Below are 17,032 nucleotides of genomic sequence, written 5' to 3' on the forward strand. Positions count from 1 at the left end.
TATATGAAGTGTCCAGAAAAGGCCATCTATAGAGACAGAAAGTCAATTAGTGCTCCTTGGGGGTGGGGCAGGGAGAGGAGAGGATGAGGTTTCTTTGTGGGCTAATAAAAATATCCCAGAATCAGATCCTGATGATAATTGAACTACTCTGTAAATGTATCAACACTTTAAAATGGCCAATTTTATAATATGTGAGTTGTATCTTAATTATATCTTAGTTTAAATGGGCAAATCTGGGCTCTTGATACAGGCCCTTGAAGACCAGTGAAGAACAGAGTTGAAATGAAATAAGTTAAACAGGCTTTTGACCTCACAGAGTTTGTTTTTGAGCTCCCGGAGCAGAGGATCCATATCTGACCATTTCGTTTATCCCCTCCGCAGAATTAAGCACAATATTATGTAAAATGCGTGCTTAAAGAAGCTATTAGATTAAATCCTGGCCAGCCTCCTGCACTGTCTGCCATGGTGATAAGTAAAGACAAGCTCTCCTCCCACCCCTTCCCTTCCCGTCACTGCATTCTCTTGTAGAAACACTCTGTCCTCTAATGGGACAGCACAGCATGGTCACGAAAAGTTCAGTCTAAGTCACACTGACATTGATCTAATTTCCTAGAATTGTCATCTTCACAAACAACCTTGAGCTCATGTTTTCAAGTTAGTGTTCTGGCTTTTACTTCCTAATTAAGTGAAAGGGACTTAAAATTCACTTCATATTCACAAGACTTGCCTACTCAGTTATTTTTATTTGTACTATGATCATTTCGGTAGGAATTAGAAAGACTAGTTGGAAAGCTGACTAAAATACCTGTAGGTTTTACAGTGAGGAGGGTTGTTTAGATAATGCACACAGATCACACTGAGAAAACCGAATGCGGACATTGCAGGAGATGCTTTTCTCCCGCGGGCAATCGGGCATGAGAGCATCATGATGCGGCTGCCCTTGTCAGAGCACACAGAGGACTTCACCTGTGTCCTAAGGTTACAAAGACAGGAAATTAATAGGGTGAATATGTTCAAAGGCTCTCAGAGCACAGATTCCCCTCAACTGTCTCTTTCATATGATGTGGACACAATGAGCCAAGACTGCCATGCTGATTAGCTGTGTTCGCACATGGAAAATGCCAAGTCCCTAGGAAAGTGTCTGAGGCACAGGTAGAACTTAGACAGATTTCACATGAATATAACTGTATTCCTGCTGCTGAAAGCCTGATACCTGAAACTATAAATGGCCAATATATAATACAGAGAAAACCCAGGGCTAGAAAGCACACCCATAGCACTTACATACCTGCAGCAATATATGAGCTCCCGCCGGCCTTATAGAGAATGTGGCTGGTGAAGGGGGCTGCACAGATGATCAGGAAACTCGCGGTCACGACAGCGACTACCCCCAGGAGCATGAAGACAGCCCAGAAACCACGGTAAACTGAAGATCCCCGGAGAAAAGGAGAAAAGAAAAACACACTTAGACTGTGAGCGCACAGACTGTGGCGGGCGAGTTTCTTGCCTCTTCATTTTTCTAATTGCAGCCATAGCACTGCCAGGTGGGACCAGGCTGTGGGTCCTGGCTTCTCTTTAAGTGGAAACCTCATCAGGTGACTTTGGACTCAGTGAAGTCAGCCTTAACTCAACTCATGCTCAGGGTGTGCGCCACATACATGCTTAGTAGACTTGGGGGGCTCAGTTTCCTGACCAGATGTTCTGCTTTAGAAGTGGGAACACCCTAAGTTCTAAAAAGTTCTCTTGAGTGAGTACCCACTGGGTCACCTATAGGTGCTTCAGACCAAGCGTACAAAAGACATGAAAGGAATTTGCATGTATAAACACCGCCAGTTACTTCTTGCTAAGATAATTTTTATAATAAAAATAGCAAGCAAAGTCAAAAAGAAAACTTTTGTAAACAGACTGAGATTTTAAATTAGATATATCTAAGATTTATTACTTTCTATCAATCTTTGTTCTTAAAAAGGTTCAAAATGAGAAGTTATAGTGATCTTTTATTTAAGGACCAGCAAGGTTGAATTAATGGATACAGCTGGTAGAAAATAGATTGTGGTTTTGGTGATATGTTCATAGTAATCAAATAAAGAGGAATCCTAATGATCAATTTTGAATGGAATAATTACCAATCTGTTAAACAAATATATCATTTCCCAAAGGCTAAAACACAAAAATAAATTCCTTTTGGTGTAAACAAGGGAAAGCTCTGTGAATCATATTAAAATTATAATTTGTATGCAAACATAAAAACATTATAATGAAGCAAAGAATGTTTTTTCTCAACAAGCCCACCTGGCAAAGAAAAACATATGTCAATCAACTGGAATCTTAGAGAAAAATGCATGGGAAGATGGGAATTTGAAGAGTCATGTAGCTAAATGGGAAAAGAAGGCTGGGGTTTTTGTGTGAATAACTCAGTCTTGAAGGCAGGAATAACAAGTGGAATTTACCTCAAAACCAATGCTGTTGATTTTTATTCACTTTATGTGCCTCATCATATCACATGCAGGTTCCGTGGAAAGCGTGAAGGGTAAAAACATTAACGAGAGAAGCCCATTCTGCCCCTCCCCTGACCACACTAAAGCTGGACAATCATGGCAAAGACCTAGCTGAGGACTCCAGAAAGCAAACGATAGCAAGTGGTATAAGGAAGGAACTCGAATCTGTAGCTAAGGTCAACTCAGCTGCAAAGACTCGCCCAAATTTTTCCTTTTTTCTCCTTCTGAACTTGGCCTGGAGGTGAGCTAAGTTGGGAACTTTGTAAAAGGTGCAAACAGGAAAAAAAATACCCTAGTTAAGTCATCATTCTGCTTATAAGAAGCAGAATGAAGGGCCCCTACAAGCCAAAGTATAGGGAAAATGCCCATGTCCACTTATCTCCTTGTGTTCTCTTAGTCCTGCCTCAGAATTAAATCTGCACTGCTTCCTCAGTGGAGTCACGGACACTTATGATCCCAAATGATGATTCAGTCCTCCAGATAGTTGACTTTCACATCTATTGTGCAAAAAGTGGGGGGATCATGGTATGTGTTTTCTCTTTTCCCTCCTGCTTTGCACTGTGGTGTAACTACATGAAACTGTGCCACAGTAAAGGAGGCCAAAACTCTGAAAGAGCCCAGACTTTCTTGTCAACAAAACTGCGTAAGGGAGTCCTAGAAGCCAGAAGATGTGGGGAAAATCCCACAGACATAAGAGAACTGAGATGATAATCTCTAAGTCTGTGTTTGAAGCTACTCAAGTAATGAGCTCACACCTCAAGTTACCCATATGTGGAAAATGCCCAAAGAAGTATAACAAAGCTTTAAGAACTGAATTACAGTTCTTGGGTGATAAAGTCAACCAAGCACCAGAGCTAGCCCTGGGGGGTGCATGCCCCCTTGACCTATACAGCATAAAAATAACTGAAAACTGAATTGACATTGAAACTAGCATCATAGAAGAAATGAGCAGACCATGCAGGTCGATTGCCTATTCAAACAACAAATCAATATTTCCCAGAGAATTTTAACAGTATGCCTAGTCTGACAATGTAATTTTCAAAAGTCCAAATACAGTCCAAAATTACATGATATACTAACAACCATGAAAATTTGACCAATCCTCAAAGGAAGAAGCAATCAGCAGATGCCAACCCAAAGCTTCAGATGTGTGAATTAGTGGACAGACTTTAAAATAGCTATTGGAACCACTTTCTATAAGCTAAAGTGAACACTCTTGAAACGAACAAAAAAGTAGAAATTCTTAACAGATAGAGTCTATGAAAAAGAACTAAACTGAATTTTAGAATTGAAAAATAGAATATCTGTAATTAAATATCCATTATGCAAGCTCCAGGGCTGAATGGAGATGAGAGAGGAAAGAGCAGGTGAACTTGAAGAATGAGCAATATAAATTATCCAATCTGAACAACAGAAAGAAAAGAGATTGAAAAAAAATGACTAGAGTTTCAGAGAATTGTGGGACCATATCAAATGATCTCATATTTGTGTCATGGAGTCCCTAAAGCAAAGGCAAAAGATGTCATTGCAAAAAGAATGTTTAAAAAAAGAATCCTTAAAACTTTGCAAATTTGGTGAAAAATAAATTTACAGGCTCAAGAAACTCAACAAATTCCAAAGAGGGTAAATTCAAAAACCCAGTGATCTCACTTCTAGGAATATATCCCAAGAAACCAGAAACACCAATCACTAAGAATATATGCATCCCTATGTTCATAGCAGCACAATTTACCATAGCTAAGATTTGGAAACAGCCTAAGTGCCCATCAACAGATGAATGGATTAGAAAACTATGGTACATCTACACAATGGAATACTATGCTGCTGTAAAAAAGAAGGAATTCTTATCATTTGCAACAGCATGGATGGACCTGGAGAGCATTATGCTAAGTGAAACAAGCCAGTCAATGAAAGAAAAATGCCACATGATCTCAGTCATTTATGGATAATGAATACCATTATAAAATGATGAACCAAAATAGATACAGAGGCAGAGCAGCATTGAACAGACTGTCAAACTACAGCGGGAAGGCCGGGGAGGGTTGGGGGGTGGTAAGAGATCAACCGAAGGACTTGTATGCATGCATATAAGCATAACCAATGGACACAAGACACTGGGGGGGGGGGGTAGGAGAGGCTAGGGGAAGGTCAAGGGGGGAAAAAGGAAACATATATACTACTCTTTGTAATATTTTAAGCAATACAACAAAATAAAATAAAATAAAAATTCAGCCCAGACATATCAGAAAGTTACTGAAAACCATGGACAAAGAAAAAGTCTTGAAAGCAGCAAGACTGGGGGTGAGATGGGAATGCCAATATTAAATGTATGGACCAACAGTCCCAAGGACTGAAAGTGTCCCCTGAGAAAGGGTGGCAGCCAGAAGACATCTTTAAGATGCCAGAAGAAAAGACCTATCAATCTAAAAGTCTGCTTCTAGTAAAAACGCCTTTGAGTGATGAAAGAGAAAGAAAGTTATTTCTCAAGTAGGAAAATGGGATTTATCACAGCAGACCTGCTCTCCAAAGATGTGTGAAAGGAATTTCTTTAGGCTGAAGGGAAATGGTACCAGAGTTTACTTGAAACTTCCAGAATGAAGTAAGCGATAACAGAAACGGTGAGTATCTACATAAATATTTTCCTCATCTTAATTCATTTAAAATATATTGACTTTTGAAATATAAAAATACACTGTCAGCATAACACAGGAAAGAAATATAGGTTTGGAATCAGAGTAATATAGTGTTTGCCATTTATACATGTATGTAACCTTGAACTAGCCAGGTCCAAAGGAACCATGAAGCCAGGGTCACATGCAAGCAGGAGGGAGGAATTATGGATCGGGCTACAGAGAAGACGGGACACGCAGAGAGACGGTGAGAAAGAGAAAAAACACCCGGAGAAGGAGGCCGAGACAGCCAGACGGAGAGCGGGGTGAATGCTCCCCAGAGCTGCTGTCACCGCTGACGCTAGCTCCTGTCCCTTCTTTGCTCTAACGAATAGCCTGGCTTTTCCTTCTGCATTTCCTGGAAAAGGCAGGAGCAACGGATTTGTGTTTAAGGGAAAGGGGATCTGGCTGTCTGAAGACACAGAAATAGCTTCCAAGTGAGATTCCTTATTGCGGTCACCAACAGCATGCTTTTCTTTCCTGCCTGTGCTTCAGCATTCAAAGTTGCTCAACTTCAAGACTATTTCGAAATGTCTTGGAACATCCTGTTTCTTAGCCAGTGATATCACCTAGTTTGCATATGTGGCACACTTTGATTCCAGAATTAAATGCTCAATTATAATGAAGAATCATCATGTGGAATTGAGTAGAGTCCTTTCACTGGGTGAAGTAAAACTGAGGCCTTCAGAGAATTTTCAACATGAAGAGGATTATATGATATTGGAGCCTCTCCCCTTACTAATTTTTACTTTGATGGAGATCAGTTTTCTAATATAGAAAACAATATTATTCACCTAAGTTTATAGTAAGGATAGAGGAAATATATAAAAAGTAGCATGCAGTAAGACTTCAAATATGTTTGCTGTTATTATTACATACCTGGTATTATTACGTATCTATTATTATTACATATCTGCAGTTGGCACTTAAAAAAATCTATCTACTAATCTCATGGATCTGGAATGGGAACAAGCTTTCAGTACTAATATATAGAACTGTAAATTTCAGTGGGAAGGATGTTTTTGTTTGGTTAGGATGTTTTTGTGGTTTATATTTTTAAGATTCCTAGGTCTTAAATGTGTCTCAGAGAACACTTAGTCTGTTTCCTTGTTCGTTATATGAGCCATTAAAACAGAAAAGCTTTCTCTTTGAAAGTTTGGACTGTGCTAAGTGAAAACATATCTAAAATCCATCTGTGCTATTAAATACAAGTCAATGCTTACCTTGAGCAATATTGAATTTCTATTAGTTCCTATTAGAACATGAAGCAAGATTTATAATGTAAGTGGGTTTACATGTACTCTATATCATCACAGTTTGGATTAATCAAAAGAAAGTCTCATTTGAATCTGTGGAAGGCACGAATTAATGGCTATTTCCAAAGAAATGAAGTTCTGTTGATTCTAGATAAAGTGGTGGTGACTTAACAAAGTGTTCCTTGGTCAAGTGTGTAAACACAGAGAAAAAAAGGCACCTACCAGGAAGAGCTGCTGGTGGCTAACTAGGCTCAAATTTTAAAAAACAGAGCCCAGCAGCCATTTCTGCACAGAGGCCTCTCAGGCAAGATGCACCTCATGGAAAAGCCTGTGCTGAACTGCCTGGGCTGACCAGCAGACGCTGAGCGAGGGATGAATGATTACTCTGACACACTTGCTGTGAAAGAGAGGGCTAAGGGACTGCCTGGCTAAAGGAACCAGACTGCCTCTAGTGCCTGACTTGTTAGGCTTTTATTGTAACAGCACTTTGAGATAAAGTTTATCTTTTAGATACAATCAGTAAGGTAAGTAATATTGTGAGGACACGTGTGTTTTCAGTGTCTTTTAAGCAAGGACCAAAGATTAAGCATAAGGATTCCAGTAAACACTGAGGGGTCTGCATGCGCACAGACTTGTTTGGAAAGATCAAGAAATAATTAAGGGCCCCGCCTTTGGCACATCCCTTTTCTTGGAATGTCCTCCTTATAAACTTTCCAACCAAGTCTCCTGTGCTCCCCAACACTGAACTGCCTGCCTGCCCTGTGTTTCTGTCATCTGAGCCAGCACTAATAAAGGTTTCCTACAATCCTATTTCAACCAATAGGATTGAGTCTTTCCCCATCCAATCAGAGTTGCACAACCCTGGCCAATCAGAGTGGTTCTATTCTGACCCAGTGCCTTTTGGACCAATCAAACTTGAGGATTTGGAGTCCTCATTTGCATGAGGACGGACCAATCAAGGACCAAGGGCAGGGACTTTAGTCCATATAAACTGCCTGTCCTCTGGCTCTAGGAGTACACTTTCCCTTTTCACTTAAGACTAAAGAGTGCAGCTCCTTGGCTGAGCTGAGACACCAAAGATGCCTCAGCAGAGCAGAGCTGTCTGGAGGGAGAGGGCCGGGCCCCAGCACTGCCTCACAGCTGTGCTGTATCAAAACTGAGCTGTTCTGCACTGAAGAAAGCGTCTTCTTACAGCACCCACACTGGAGATCCCTGTTGGTGTTGAATTGGCACCAATGACCACAGATTGACAAGTGTAATGAGGAGGATGACTAGTAATGAGTCAAACAACAGATGCTATAGAAATGGTTCTCCCAGTGTCCTCAGTTTATTTTCCTGAGTAAATTTTTAACCTACAGTATTACTTTTACCAATTTGCTTAGTAATTTCACTCTAGTAGATCTAGAATCATCAGCTCAGAGTATGCTGAAATTTCCTAACACATATTCCATGTAAATATTTCGTTTCATATTATTACAATATTTTCACTTCTATGAAGTATTTTCTAGTTTTCACTGGAGGACTATCCTGCTGCCTTTCTTCAGTAGAAAAAGATATGAAGTCATTGAGATGGTCAAGTTTCTTAAGTAAGAGTGTACATAGAATGCAAAGCTATGTTCCTGACGTCTCCGTTTTTTGTTTGTTTTTTCAATCCTCATCCAAAGATGTTTATTGATTTTTTTAAAGAGAGAAGGAGAGTGAGAGAGAGAGTGAAAAGTGGATGGGAGAAAGAAACATTGATTGGTCGCCTCCTTACACACACTGACCAGGGATCTAACCCACAACAACCTAGGTATGTGCCCCAACTGGAATGTAACCCACAACCTTTGGGTGTGCAGGACAATGCTCAATCAACTGAGCCACCCAGCCAAGGCCTAAGGTCACAGTTTTATTGATAAAAAGTACATTACATATAGAGTATTAACTTCATTGCAAATTCAAATATCAGATTCAAATATATATCAAAGGAACTCATATCTGGGGTATATCTAAAAGGTTAAGTTCCAAAGAGGCATAAATAGGACGTGTAGGGAGACATCCATTAAAAATCCTTCAGGCAGGAAACATAAAAACCATCCAAACCCAGCTCTTGTGGCTCAGCGGTTGAGCATTGACCCATGAACCAGATCATGGTTTGATTCTCTGTCAGGGCACATGCCCGGGTTGTGAGCTCAATCCCAAGTATGGGGGTGTGCAGGAGGCAGTTGATCAATGATTCTCTCTCATCAGTGATGTTTCTATCTCTCTCTTTCCCTCTCCCTTCCTCTCTGATAACAATAAAATATGGATATTTAAAAGTCATCCAAACCTTCAGGACAGTGGAGGCCATGAAATAGAGTGGACTAGTAATTATGCACATAAATATGTGTGCCTGAGTTTGTGTGTGCTTTTGTGCCTCCGTGCAGACCAAGATGGAAAACTAATGCTAGAATTGGCATCTGTCCTTAGTTTCATGTAAAGGGTTAGAAAAATGAAGCCCTACCGTATTTATTTTTCCAGTAGGAACGTAATAAACAAGCAAACACTAAGGCCTCATTAATGTAGACAGTGGCAAAAGCAGCGGGAGTTCTCGCTGTGGATTGTTTGAGAGTTAGTTCCATTCCCAACCATTTGCGTGCAGACAACAGCTCCAACTAGTGTGTCTCCAGGGACGCCGGCAGACCACCAGCTTGCTTGAGCCTTGGGCGCACTGCTGACACCTGAGGCCACCTAACTTAGCAGATACACCTCCAGTCTCTCTGGGTGCCAGGAACAACACTGCCACTTCAGATACAGACAGCCTGGCCCTCAGAAGTCAGTCCAGTGAGGGAAAGCAGCCTTTTAACCCTGGATGTCAGGCGCCTGGCAGAGGAATGCAGAGGAGCCTTAGCCTGGCCCTGGCCGAGTGCAGAGGCCAGGCCTGGGGCTGGGAGGGCGGAGCTGGGCTTACCCCAACCTCGCCTCTCCTAGCCCTGCACTGGGCTGGAGGCGAGGCATCCCAGCACAGGAGCGGCCCAGGGACCCGGGAAGCGAAAGTGGTCCCTGCAGCTGTCCCCAGGCCGGTGAGGGGAATGGGGAACCTAGACAGGCAGTCAAGGCCTCTGTCCACACTGCATCACTCAGGCCCCCAGGTGTGCGGAAGGTCAGCCCTCAGAAACGAGTGTGAGCACCACAGCCTCGTCGCATGGGAACAGCATCCGTGGAGGATGGACTGGCGGACGAGCGCCTGCAGGGACATGTTAGGCAGCTATGGCAGCAGCTCCTGGAGCTGCAGGGGCACCGCATGGAGAGAAACAGCTCTAGGGGCACTGCTGTCCCGGGTGCTGAGAACCCAGCAAGAGTGAACCGTTTGTTTTGTTAGGATATTAACAAATCCCTGATTTCATAAGATCATAATTTACCCAACAGACCCTTCATACACAATCAAGTAAAAATGTCAACCCAAATGATCACAATTCCAAATTCAGAGTTTTTTGATAAATTATTCTGTGTGGGTATAAAATGTAAATATATTTGCAGTTTAAAGATACACTGATGTCACTCATTTTGCAAAGCCCGTGTCGTGTCCTGCCTCAGACAGCTCGCCAGCTGGTTCTTGAAGCTAATAACCTGCGCTCACTGCTCAGGCACCGCGGCGGGAACCCCCTCCCTCCCCACCCGCCCCCCCATTCCCCCCTTTCCCAGCCGCGGGGCCGCATCAGCCTGCCCTGCGCTGCCCCACAGCTGGCCTTGGCGGCGCTGCTGGATCTAAAAGTACGGCGATGCCCACCCAAAGCAGAGGGAAGACTGTGGGCGTGGGCATGCCCCTGTGCCAGCTCCGTGACTGGGGACCTGCCAAGCCACGTGCCCTGCACAGCCCCCGGTTTCCCGGGAGGAAGGAGCGAGGAGGGAGGGGCAGGACGGAGGCTAGTCACCTCCCGCAGGGAACACTGGCCGCCAGGGAGCACTGAGCGGGGAGGTGCCACCTTCCCCCTGGCTGTGACCTTGGGCGGTCCCTGAAGCGGAGAGGGGTTTCTTCACAGGGTGAGAGCTTCCAGGTGGGGGCGGAAAGCCAGCGTCAGACCTCCTTTGCCGGCCTGAGGCGTTGGAGCAAGGAGGGAGGCCTGCCAGCTGCCTCGGGCCTGGGCAAAGGGGGTGGAAGAGCAGGGGCTGCCCCAGGAGTGGGGGGTAGGGATGCGCGGACAGCGGCAGCTGCATCCTCCAGGTCGCAGTCTAGAGGCGGGAGGTCTCAGAGTGAGGCGCAGCGGGTCAGAATCTGCCCGCCCAGCACATGCCACTCTGGCGTAAGAATTCCTTTAATCTGCGCTAGAAATAATTAGAGCAACTGAGAATCGGCACGTGCCGAAGGTAACCTTCTAGGAGTTTTCCTTCGCTGACCACAAGCAGGAACTTCAGAGAAATGAGACCTGCCACACACTCCCTCTTCCTGGGGGGCTTGGCATGAGGAAGACAGACAGCACCAAGAAGGGTCTGCACATAGCCTTACATGATAGCCCTTATATGCTAGCCCTTACATGCTAGCCCTTACATGCTAGCCCTTATACAATAGCCCTTACATGATAGCCCTTACATGATAGCCCTTAAATGATAGCCCTTATACAATAGCCTTTACATGATAGCTCTTACATGATAGCCCTTACATGATAGCCCTTACATGATAGCTCTTATACGATAGCCCTTACATGATAGCCCTTACATGATAGCCCTTACATGATAGCCCTTATATGATAGCCCTTACATGATAGCCCTTACATGCTAGCCCTTACATGATAGCCCTTACATGATAGCCCTTATACAATAGCCCTTACATGATAGCTCTTACATGATAGCCCTTACATGATAGCCCTTATACAATAGCCCTTACATGATAGCCCTTACATGATAGCCCTTATATGATTAGCCCTTACATGATAGCTCTTATACGATAGCCCTTACATGATAGCCCTTACATGATAGCCCTTATACGATAGCCCTTACATGATAGCCCTTACATGATAGCCCTTACATGATAGCTCTTATACGATAGCCCTTACATGATAGCCCTTAAATGATAGCCCTTATACAATAGCCCTTACATGATAGCTCTTACATGATAGCCCTTATACAATAGCCCTTACATGATAGCCCTTATACAATAGCCCTTACATGATAGCCCTTACATGATAGCCCTTACATGATTAGCCCTTACATGATAGCCCTTACATGATAGCTCTTATACGATAGCCCTTACATGATAGCCCTTACATGATAGCCCTTACATGATAGCCCTTACATGATAGCCCTTACATGATAGCTCTTATACGATAGCCCTTACATGATAGCCCTTATATGATAGCCCTTACATGAGAGCTCTTATACAATAGCCCTTACATGCTAGCCCTTACATGCTAGCCCTTACATGATAGCCCTTATACAATAGCCCTTACATGATAGCCCTTACATGATAGCCCTTAAATGATAGCCCTTATACAATAGCCCTTACATGATAGCTCTTACATGATAGCCCTTACATGATAGCCCTTACATGATAGCTCTTATACGATAGCCCTTACATGATAGCCCTTACATGATAGCCCTTATACAATAGCCCTTACATGATAGCCCTTACATGCTAGCCCTTACATGATAGCCCTTATACAATAGCCCTTACATGATAGCTCTTACATGATAGCCCTTACATGATAGCCCTTACATGATAGCCCTTACATGATAGCTCTTATACGATAGCCCTTACATGATAGCCCTTACATGATAGCCCTTACATGATAGCCCTTACATGATAGCTCTTATACGATAGCCCTTACATGATAGCCCTTACATGATAGCCCTTACATGATAGCCCTTACATGATAGCCCTTATACGATAGCCCTTACATGATAGCCCTTACATGATAGCCCTTACATGATAGCCCTTACATGATAGCCCTTACATGATAGCTCTTATACGATAGCCCTTACATGATAGCCCTTATATGATAGCCCTTACATGAGAGCTCTTATACAATAGCCCTTACATGATAGCCCTTACATGATAGCCCTTACATGATAGCCCTTACATGATAGCCCTTATACGATAGCCCTTACATGATAGCCCTTACGTGCTAGCCCTTACATGATAGCCCTTATACGATAGCCCTTACATGATAGCTCTTATATGAAAGCCCTTATACAATAGCCCTTACATGATAGCCCTTGTATGATAGCCCTTACATGATAGCCCTTACATGATAGCCCTTACATGCTAGCCCTTACATGATAGCCCTTATACGATAGCCCTTACATGATAGCTCTTATATGAAAGCCCTTATACAATAGCTATATAATAGCCTTATACAATATTCCTTATACAAGAGCCCTACTCATGCATTCACTTCCCCACATACTCCCTAGTCACCTTCTTATAGTTTACTGCCCCAGACCAAACTCCTTTCCCTTTGTCTTGTCACATCTCCATATTTATTATTTTTTTGTTAAAAAGGTATAAAAAATCTCGGGCCTAAGTGCTTCCTCCCTATGTATTTGTAACAACTGCAGGGCCCCAGTCACTGAATCTGAGAGGGCAGAGGGAAACGCCCTCCCTTCCTCACAGAGCTGTTGTGTACACAGCCACTCGGATCCTGGCACAGGGCAAGGTGAGTTCCCAGGGCTTACCCTCCAGCTCCCAGGTCCCCCCGAGGCCTGCTGCCTGGGCTGGGGGCTCCCACCCCTGCCTCAGCGTCAGAGCCACTTGGTGGGCTTTAACACCATTCCCAAACCAGGGTTCCAAACCAGACATCCCAGTGAGAATCTCTGAGGGGGGCGCCAGCAACCGTGTTGTTGAAGCCTCCAGGAGAGCGGGCTGTGCGGCGGCCGAGATGCAGGGCAGCCCAGCCTCCCTGAGCTCCTGGTTTCATTGAGAAGTCCGGTACCTATGCCGTGGCCCAGCCTTTACAGGGCGTCTCCCTTTGTCCTCACAGCAATCCCTGGTGTGTATGTTACAAATGAGGCTCCGAGAAGTTAGATGAAATTCAAACATTAAAAGAGCCAGGAAATGGCAAGGCAAAACTTGAACTTGGGTCTCTGCGCTCAGCCTCAGACACCTGGAGTGTCTGTGTTTGCTGTGCTTTCAAATAAATTGTCGCTGCTCCATCTAAGTGTTCTAGGCTCACACCCTCCCCCCTGGCTGCTCCTGCCTCATCCTCCAGAAATGCTAACAGACCCTGATAGTTGCTGGGGGAAATGCTGTCACCATGCTTCTGGCCGTGTGTGATGCTCTTTCCACGGCTGCAATAAACAGCCTCTCCTTGTCCTTCAATGTCCAATGGCACCTCTCTGAAGGGACATAGTGCAGCTACCCCGTCATCTCCACCAAGAGGCAGCAGAGTGTGGAATCAGTAGGAATATAGACTCAAGAGCTAGAACACCTCTCACCAGGTGTGTGACCTTGTGTAAGTTATACCTGCCTCACTTTAACCTTCCACAAAGTGTGATCATATCTATCCTATAGTGCTGCTAAGAGGCTCAAAAGTTAACACAGGTCAGCACTGAGCAGAACATCTGGTCTCTGACTCAGTCAGTGTTCCTGACACACACCAGCCACCGGACTAGCACTCTGTACTGTCTTCCTTCCTTTCATCTCCACCTCACTTCTTGACTATGAATTCCTTAAGGCAAACACTCAGTCTTATTCATCTGTCTAACCCCAGGGGAAGCTCTATGCTCAATAAAATGTGAATGAGTGAACAATCAGTAATGTATCACTCAGTTCCCACTGAAATCTCAAGGTATACAGCCAAAGTCGGTGGAATAGTTAATAGCTATGGAACAGAATGAAGCTAACTCATTCAAAACAGAAATGCATCACGATCTTGACCTCATGCAACTATTGTAACAGTTGGAGAGACTTTATCACTTAATCCCTACTAGGGAAAACCAGGTGCTTGGAAGAACTGAGGAATCGGTGATGAGATGCTGCCACCAAGGTACCAAGCCAGAGCGCTGAGGCCTGACCATGCTCCTGAGTAACCAGCACAGGGGAGCAAGCCGAGAAGATCAGGAATTTCAGTTAAGTGTTCCTGCCCAGCTCTGAAAATGTCAGAAGAGAGACACATTTCCCCATCCACCCGCTCCCTCTAAAAAAATCTTATCTGTCCGTGGGGAGCCCTGTTATCCTTTATATCAACCAATGGGAAGGACATTTGGAGGACACTTTATCCAATGCTTCTTTAACATTAGATTTGAACCTGCTCACCCACAGCTTTTTTAGACACAATTGAAAATAAACATTGCAAAGTCTTGCTCACTGAGCTGTGAGTATTCTGTTGTGAATCTTCATTTTTATACCAGGATTTGTCTCTATAAGTTTCTAACACCGTAGAAATCACATTACTTCAGAGGATTTTATGCTGTTTTATAGCAACCTGCATCCAGGTTGCATTCCTTCTTGAGGGACAAGACCAAAAGTAGGTTCTACCACTTCTGCATCAGAAGAGCTAGCTTAGAAATTCCATGGCCTAGAATGATTTGGTATTTCCCCCTCTGCTTATCATAAAACACCCAACAAAAGAATGATTGACAACTAAATTGAATTCCACTCTTTCATCCACCTATATTCAAATTTGTGATTGACTGAAAAACAATCTACCTTATGTCAGGCACTGTGCTAGGTATGCACTTATTGTTGATATGACATAGAAAAGTACAATGTGCGCCATCAACGGTCCAATAGGAGAGGAAGGATACACAATCAGATGACTATAGCTATGCCAAGTGCAAGGAGAAAACAACAGAGAAAGGGTGCTTGGCCCAATCTTGGCATACTACTAGTGGCTTCTTGGAGGAGGTGATTCTTAAAAGGGAGAACAGAAATGTGGGAAATGAGGCAGAGAGGAGACAGCACGGCAGGGAAGCCATGGAGGGCAGTGGCACGTGTGGGCACGGACAGCGGGAAAGCGTTAGTGTTAGAGGAAGTGGCCGGGGGGAAGGTCATGGTGGTCCTCGTAGGTCGTTTCCATTGGAACAATTCCCCCACGCTGTAAGAAACTTTCCTATAAATCACGAATCACAATAACTGAAATTCATATTGGCTTTTTATCCACGTGGAGCTTCAATCTATCAATATTCAAACCATTGGCAACATGTTTGCAGTCCGGGTTATTTTTTTGGGGGGAAGGGAGATATTTCAGTGAGAAAGAAATACAAATAGAAAGCAGAAAAACACATATTCCATTTTTTCTTATAGAAGTTTATATTTCCTAATATATTTTTAAAGGGGTAAAATACTATGAGATAAAGCCACCAAAATAATCTGACAGTTCATCACAGTAACTGCCCTGCCTTGTGGGGACAATGAAATGGGCAAAGAAACCTTATCAAAGAATTGGAATGAAAAAGAAAGGAACCAAACACGTTCCTAGGAAGAAAATAAAGGTACTACGATGAGAGTAACCATCAGCTGCTGGGGCGAGAGGGCCATACCAGCAAGTCATGGCCTGTCCCTGGCGGCGACTGCCTTGAGATGCTCGGCCAGCTCCCGTGTGATGGTGCGAGCCCCGCACGCAAGGAGTGCTAGCTCAGCCCATGTAAGATGAGTGTCTCATGGGGACAGAAAGGTCGCTGGGGCACAGCTGGCATCTCTGGCAGGGCAAGCATGCCTCGTTTATTCCAGAACAAACGTTCTCACTTTGCTTATTCACAACAGATTGAGAGTCATGATTTCCCGCTTTTCAGGAAACGTGATCCTTGGTGCTCAAAGTCAGTATTCACCAAGTACAGTACCTAAAGCCTTCCCGGGCCCTTCCATGAACTTGGCCTCTTCCAGGAATCAGACTGAAAAAATAGGTAGAAATGCCTCCTGGCAGCCTTGAGGTCGCACTGACCTGCCAGCAATTTGCTGTGTGTTCTTGGGAAGTGAGTCATGGAAACACCCTTCCTAAGTCTCTGCTTGTTTCTTGACACACAGGGAGAACCACAAGTCCCAGAAGGTACTGCTAACGCTCCTGGTGAGAGTTCCAGCAAGTGGTGGGCGATATTTCCCTCTGACAATGCACGGAACTCCCAGGTCTCTTCTCGCAGGAGCAGCCTTCTAACACTGCCCGTTTTAATGAAAGTCACTGAAAAGATCAAACACAGCATTCCCATGGCTGCTCTGTACATGGTCGCGTGGCTTATTTGCTTTTGTTGTTATTTTAATCCTCACCTGGGAATATGTTTTATTGGTTTTTAGAGAGAGAGGAAGCGGGGGAGGGAGGGAGGGAGGGAGAGAAACATCGATGTGAGAGAGAACATCGATCAGTTACCGCCCGTACATGCTCCAATTGGGCTCAAACCTGCAACCTAGGCACGCGCCCTGTCCAGAACTGAACCTGCAACATCACACAGGATGATGCTCCGACCAACGGAGCCGCCCGGCTGGAGCGTGATTTGGTTTTACTTATTTCTTTGCAGTGACAGGACGCCTCTTCAGCCACTCAGCATAAGGCGTCACAGCAAACACCGGCCCATTGCATGGCGACAGCTGTTGCTCTGGAAACAAGTTAACATTCTGACTTCCATAAAATGTTTTGCTCCCCTTAACAACACCGAACCAACACTTTGTTGATGTGAATAATAGACTTGGCTACTCCAAGACTGGAAGCAATGAATTTGAGTG

The 17,032-nt window shown here is 44.1% G+C and overlaps 1 protein-coding gene across 2 annotated transcripts in view; it reads right to left on the reverse strand.

Annotated features, from left to right (window-relative positions):
* The window catches only part of TMEM182 (transmembrane protein 182), a 65,589-nt gene that overhangs the window by 20,695 nt on the left and 27,862 nt on the right, over nt 1–17,032 (reverse strand). Inside the window, exon 4 of one of the 2 annotated variants that reach the window (XM_036355477.1) lies at nt 1,289–1,426. The exons of the other annotated variant lie outside the window; for it this stretch is intronic. Coding sequence (XP_036211370.1) covers nt 1,289–1,426 — 138 coding nt within the window. The remainder of the gene's footprint in view (nt 1–1,288; nt 1,427–17,032) is intronic. 2 annotated transcript variants of the gene reach the window in all.

Source organism: Myotis myotis, unplaced genomic scaffold (genome assembly GCF_014108235.1).
Source record: "Myotis myotis isolate mMyoMyo1 unplaced genomic scaffold, mMyoMyo1.p scaffold_m19_p_22, whole genome shotgun sequence".
NCBI lineage: Eukaryota > Metazoa > Chordata > Mammalia > Chiroptera > Vespertilionidae > Myotis > Myotis myotis.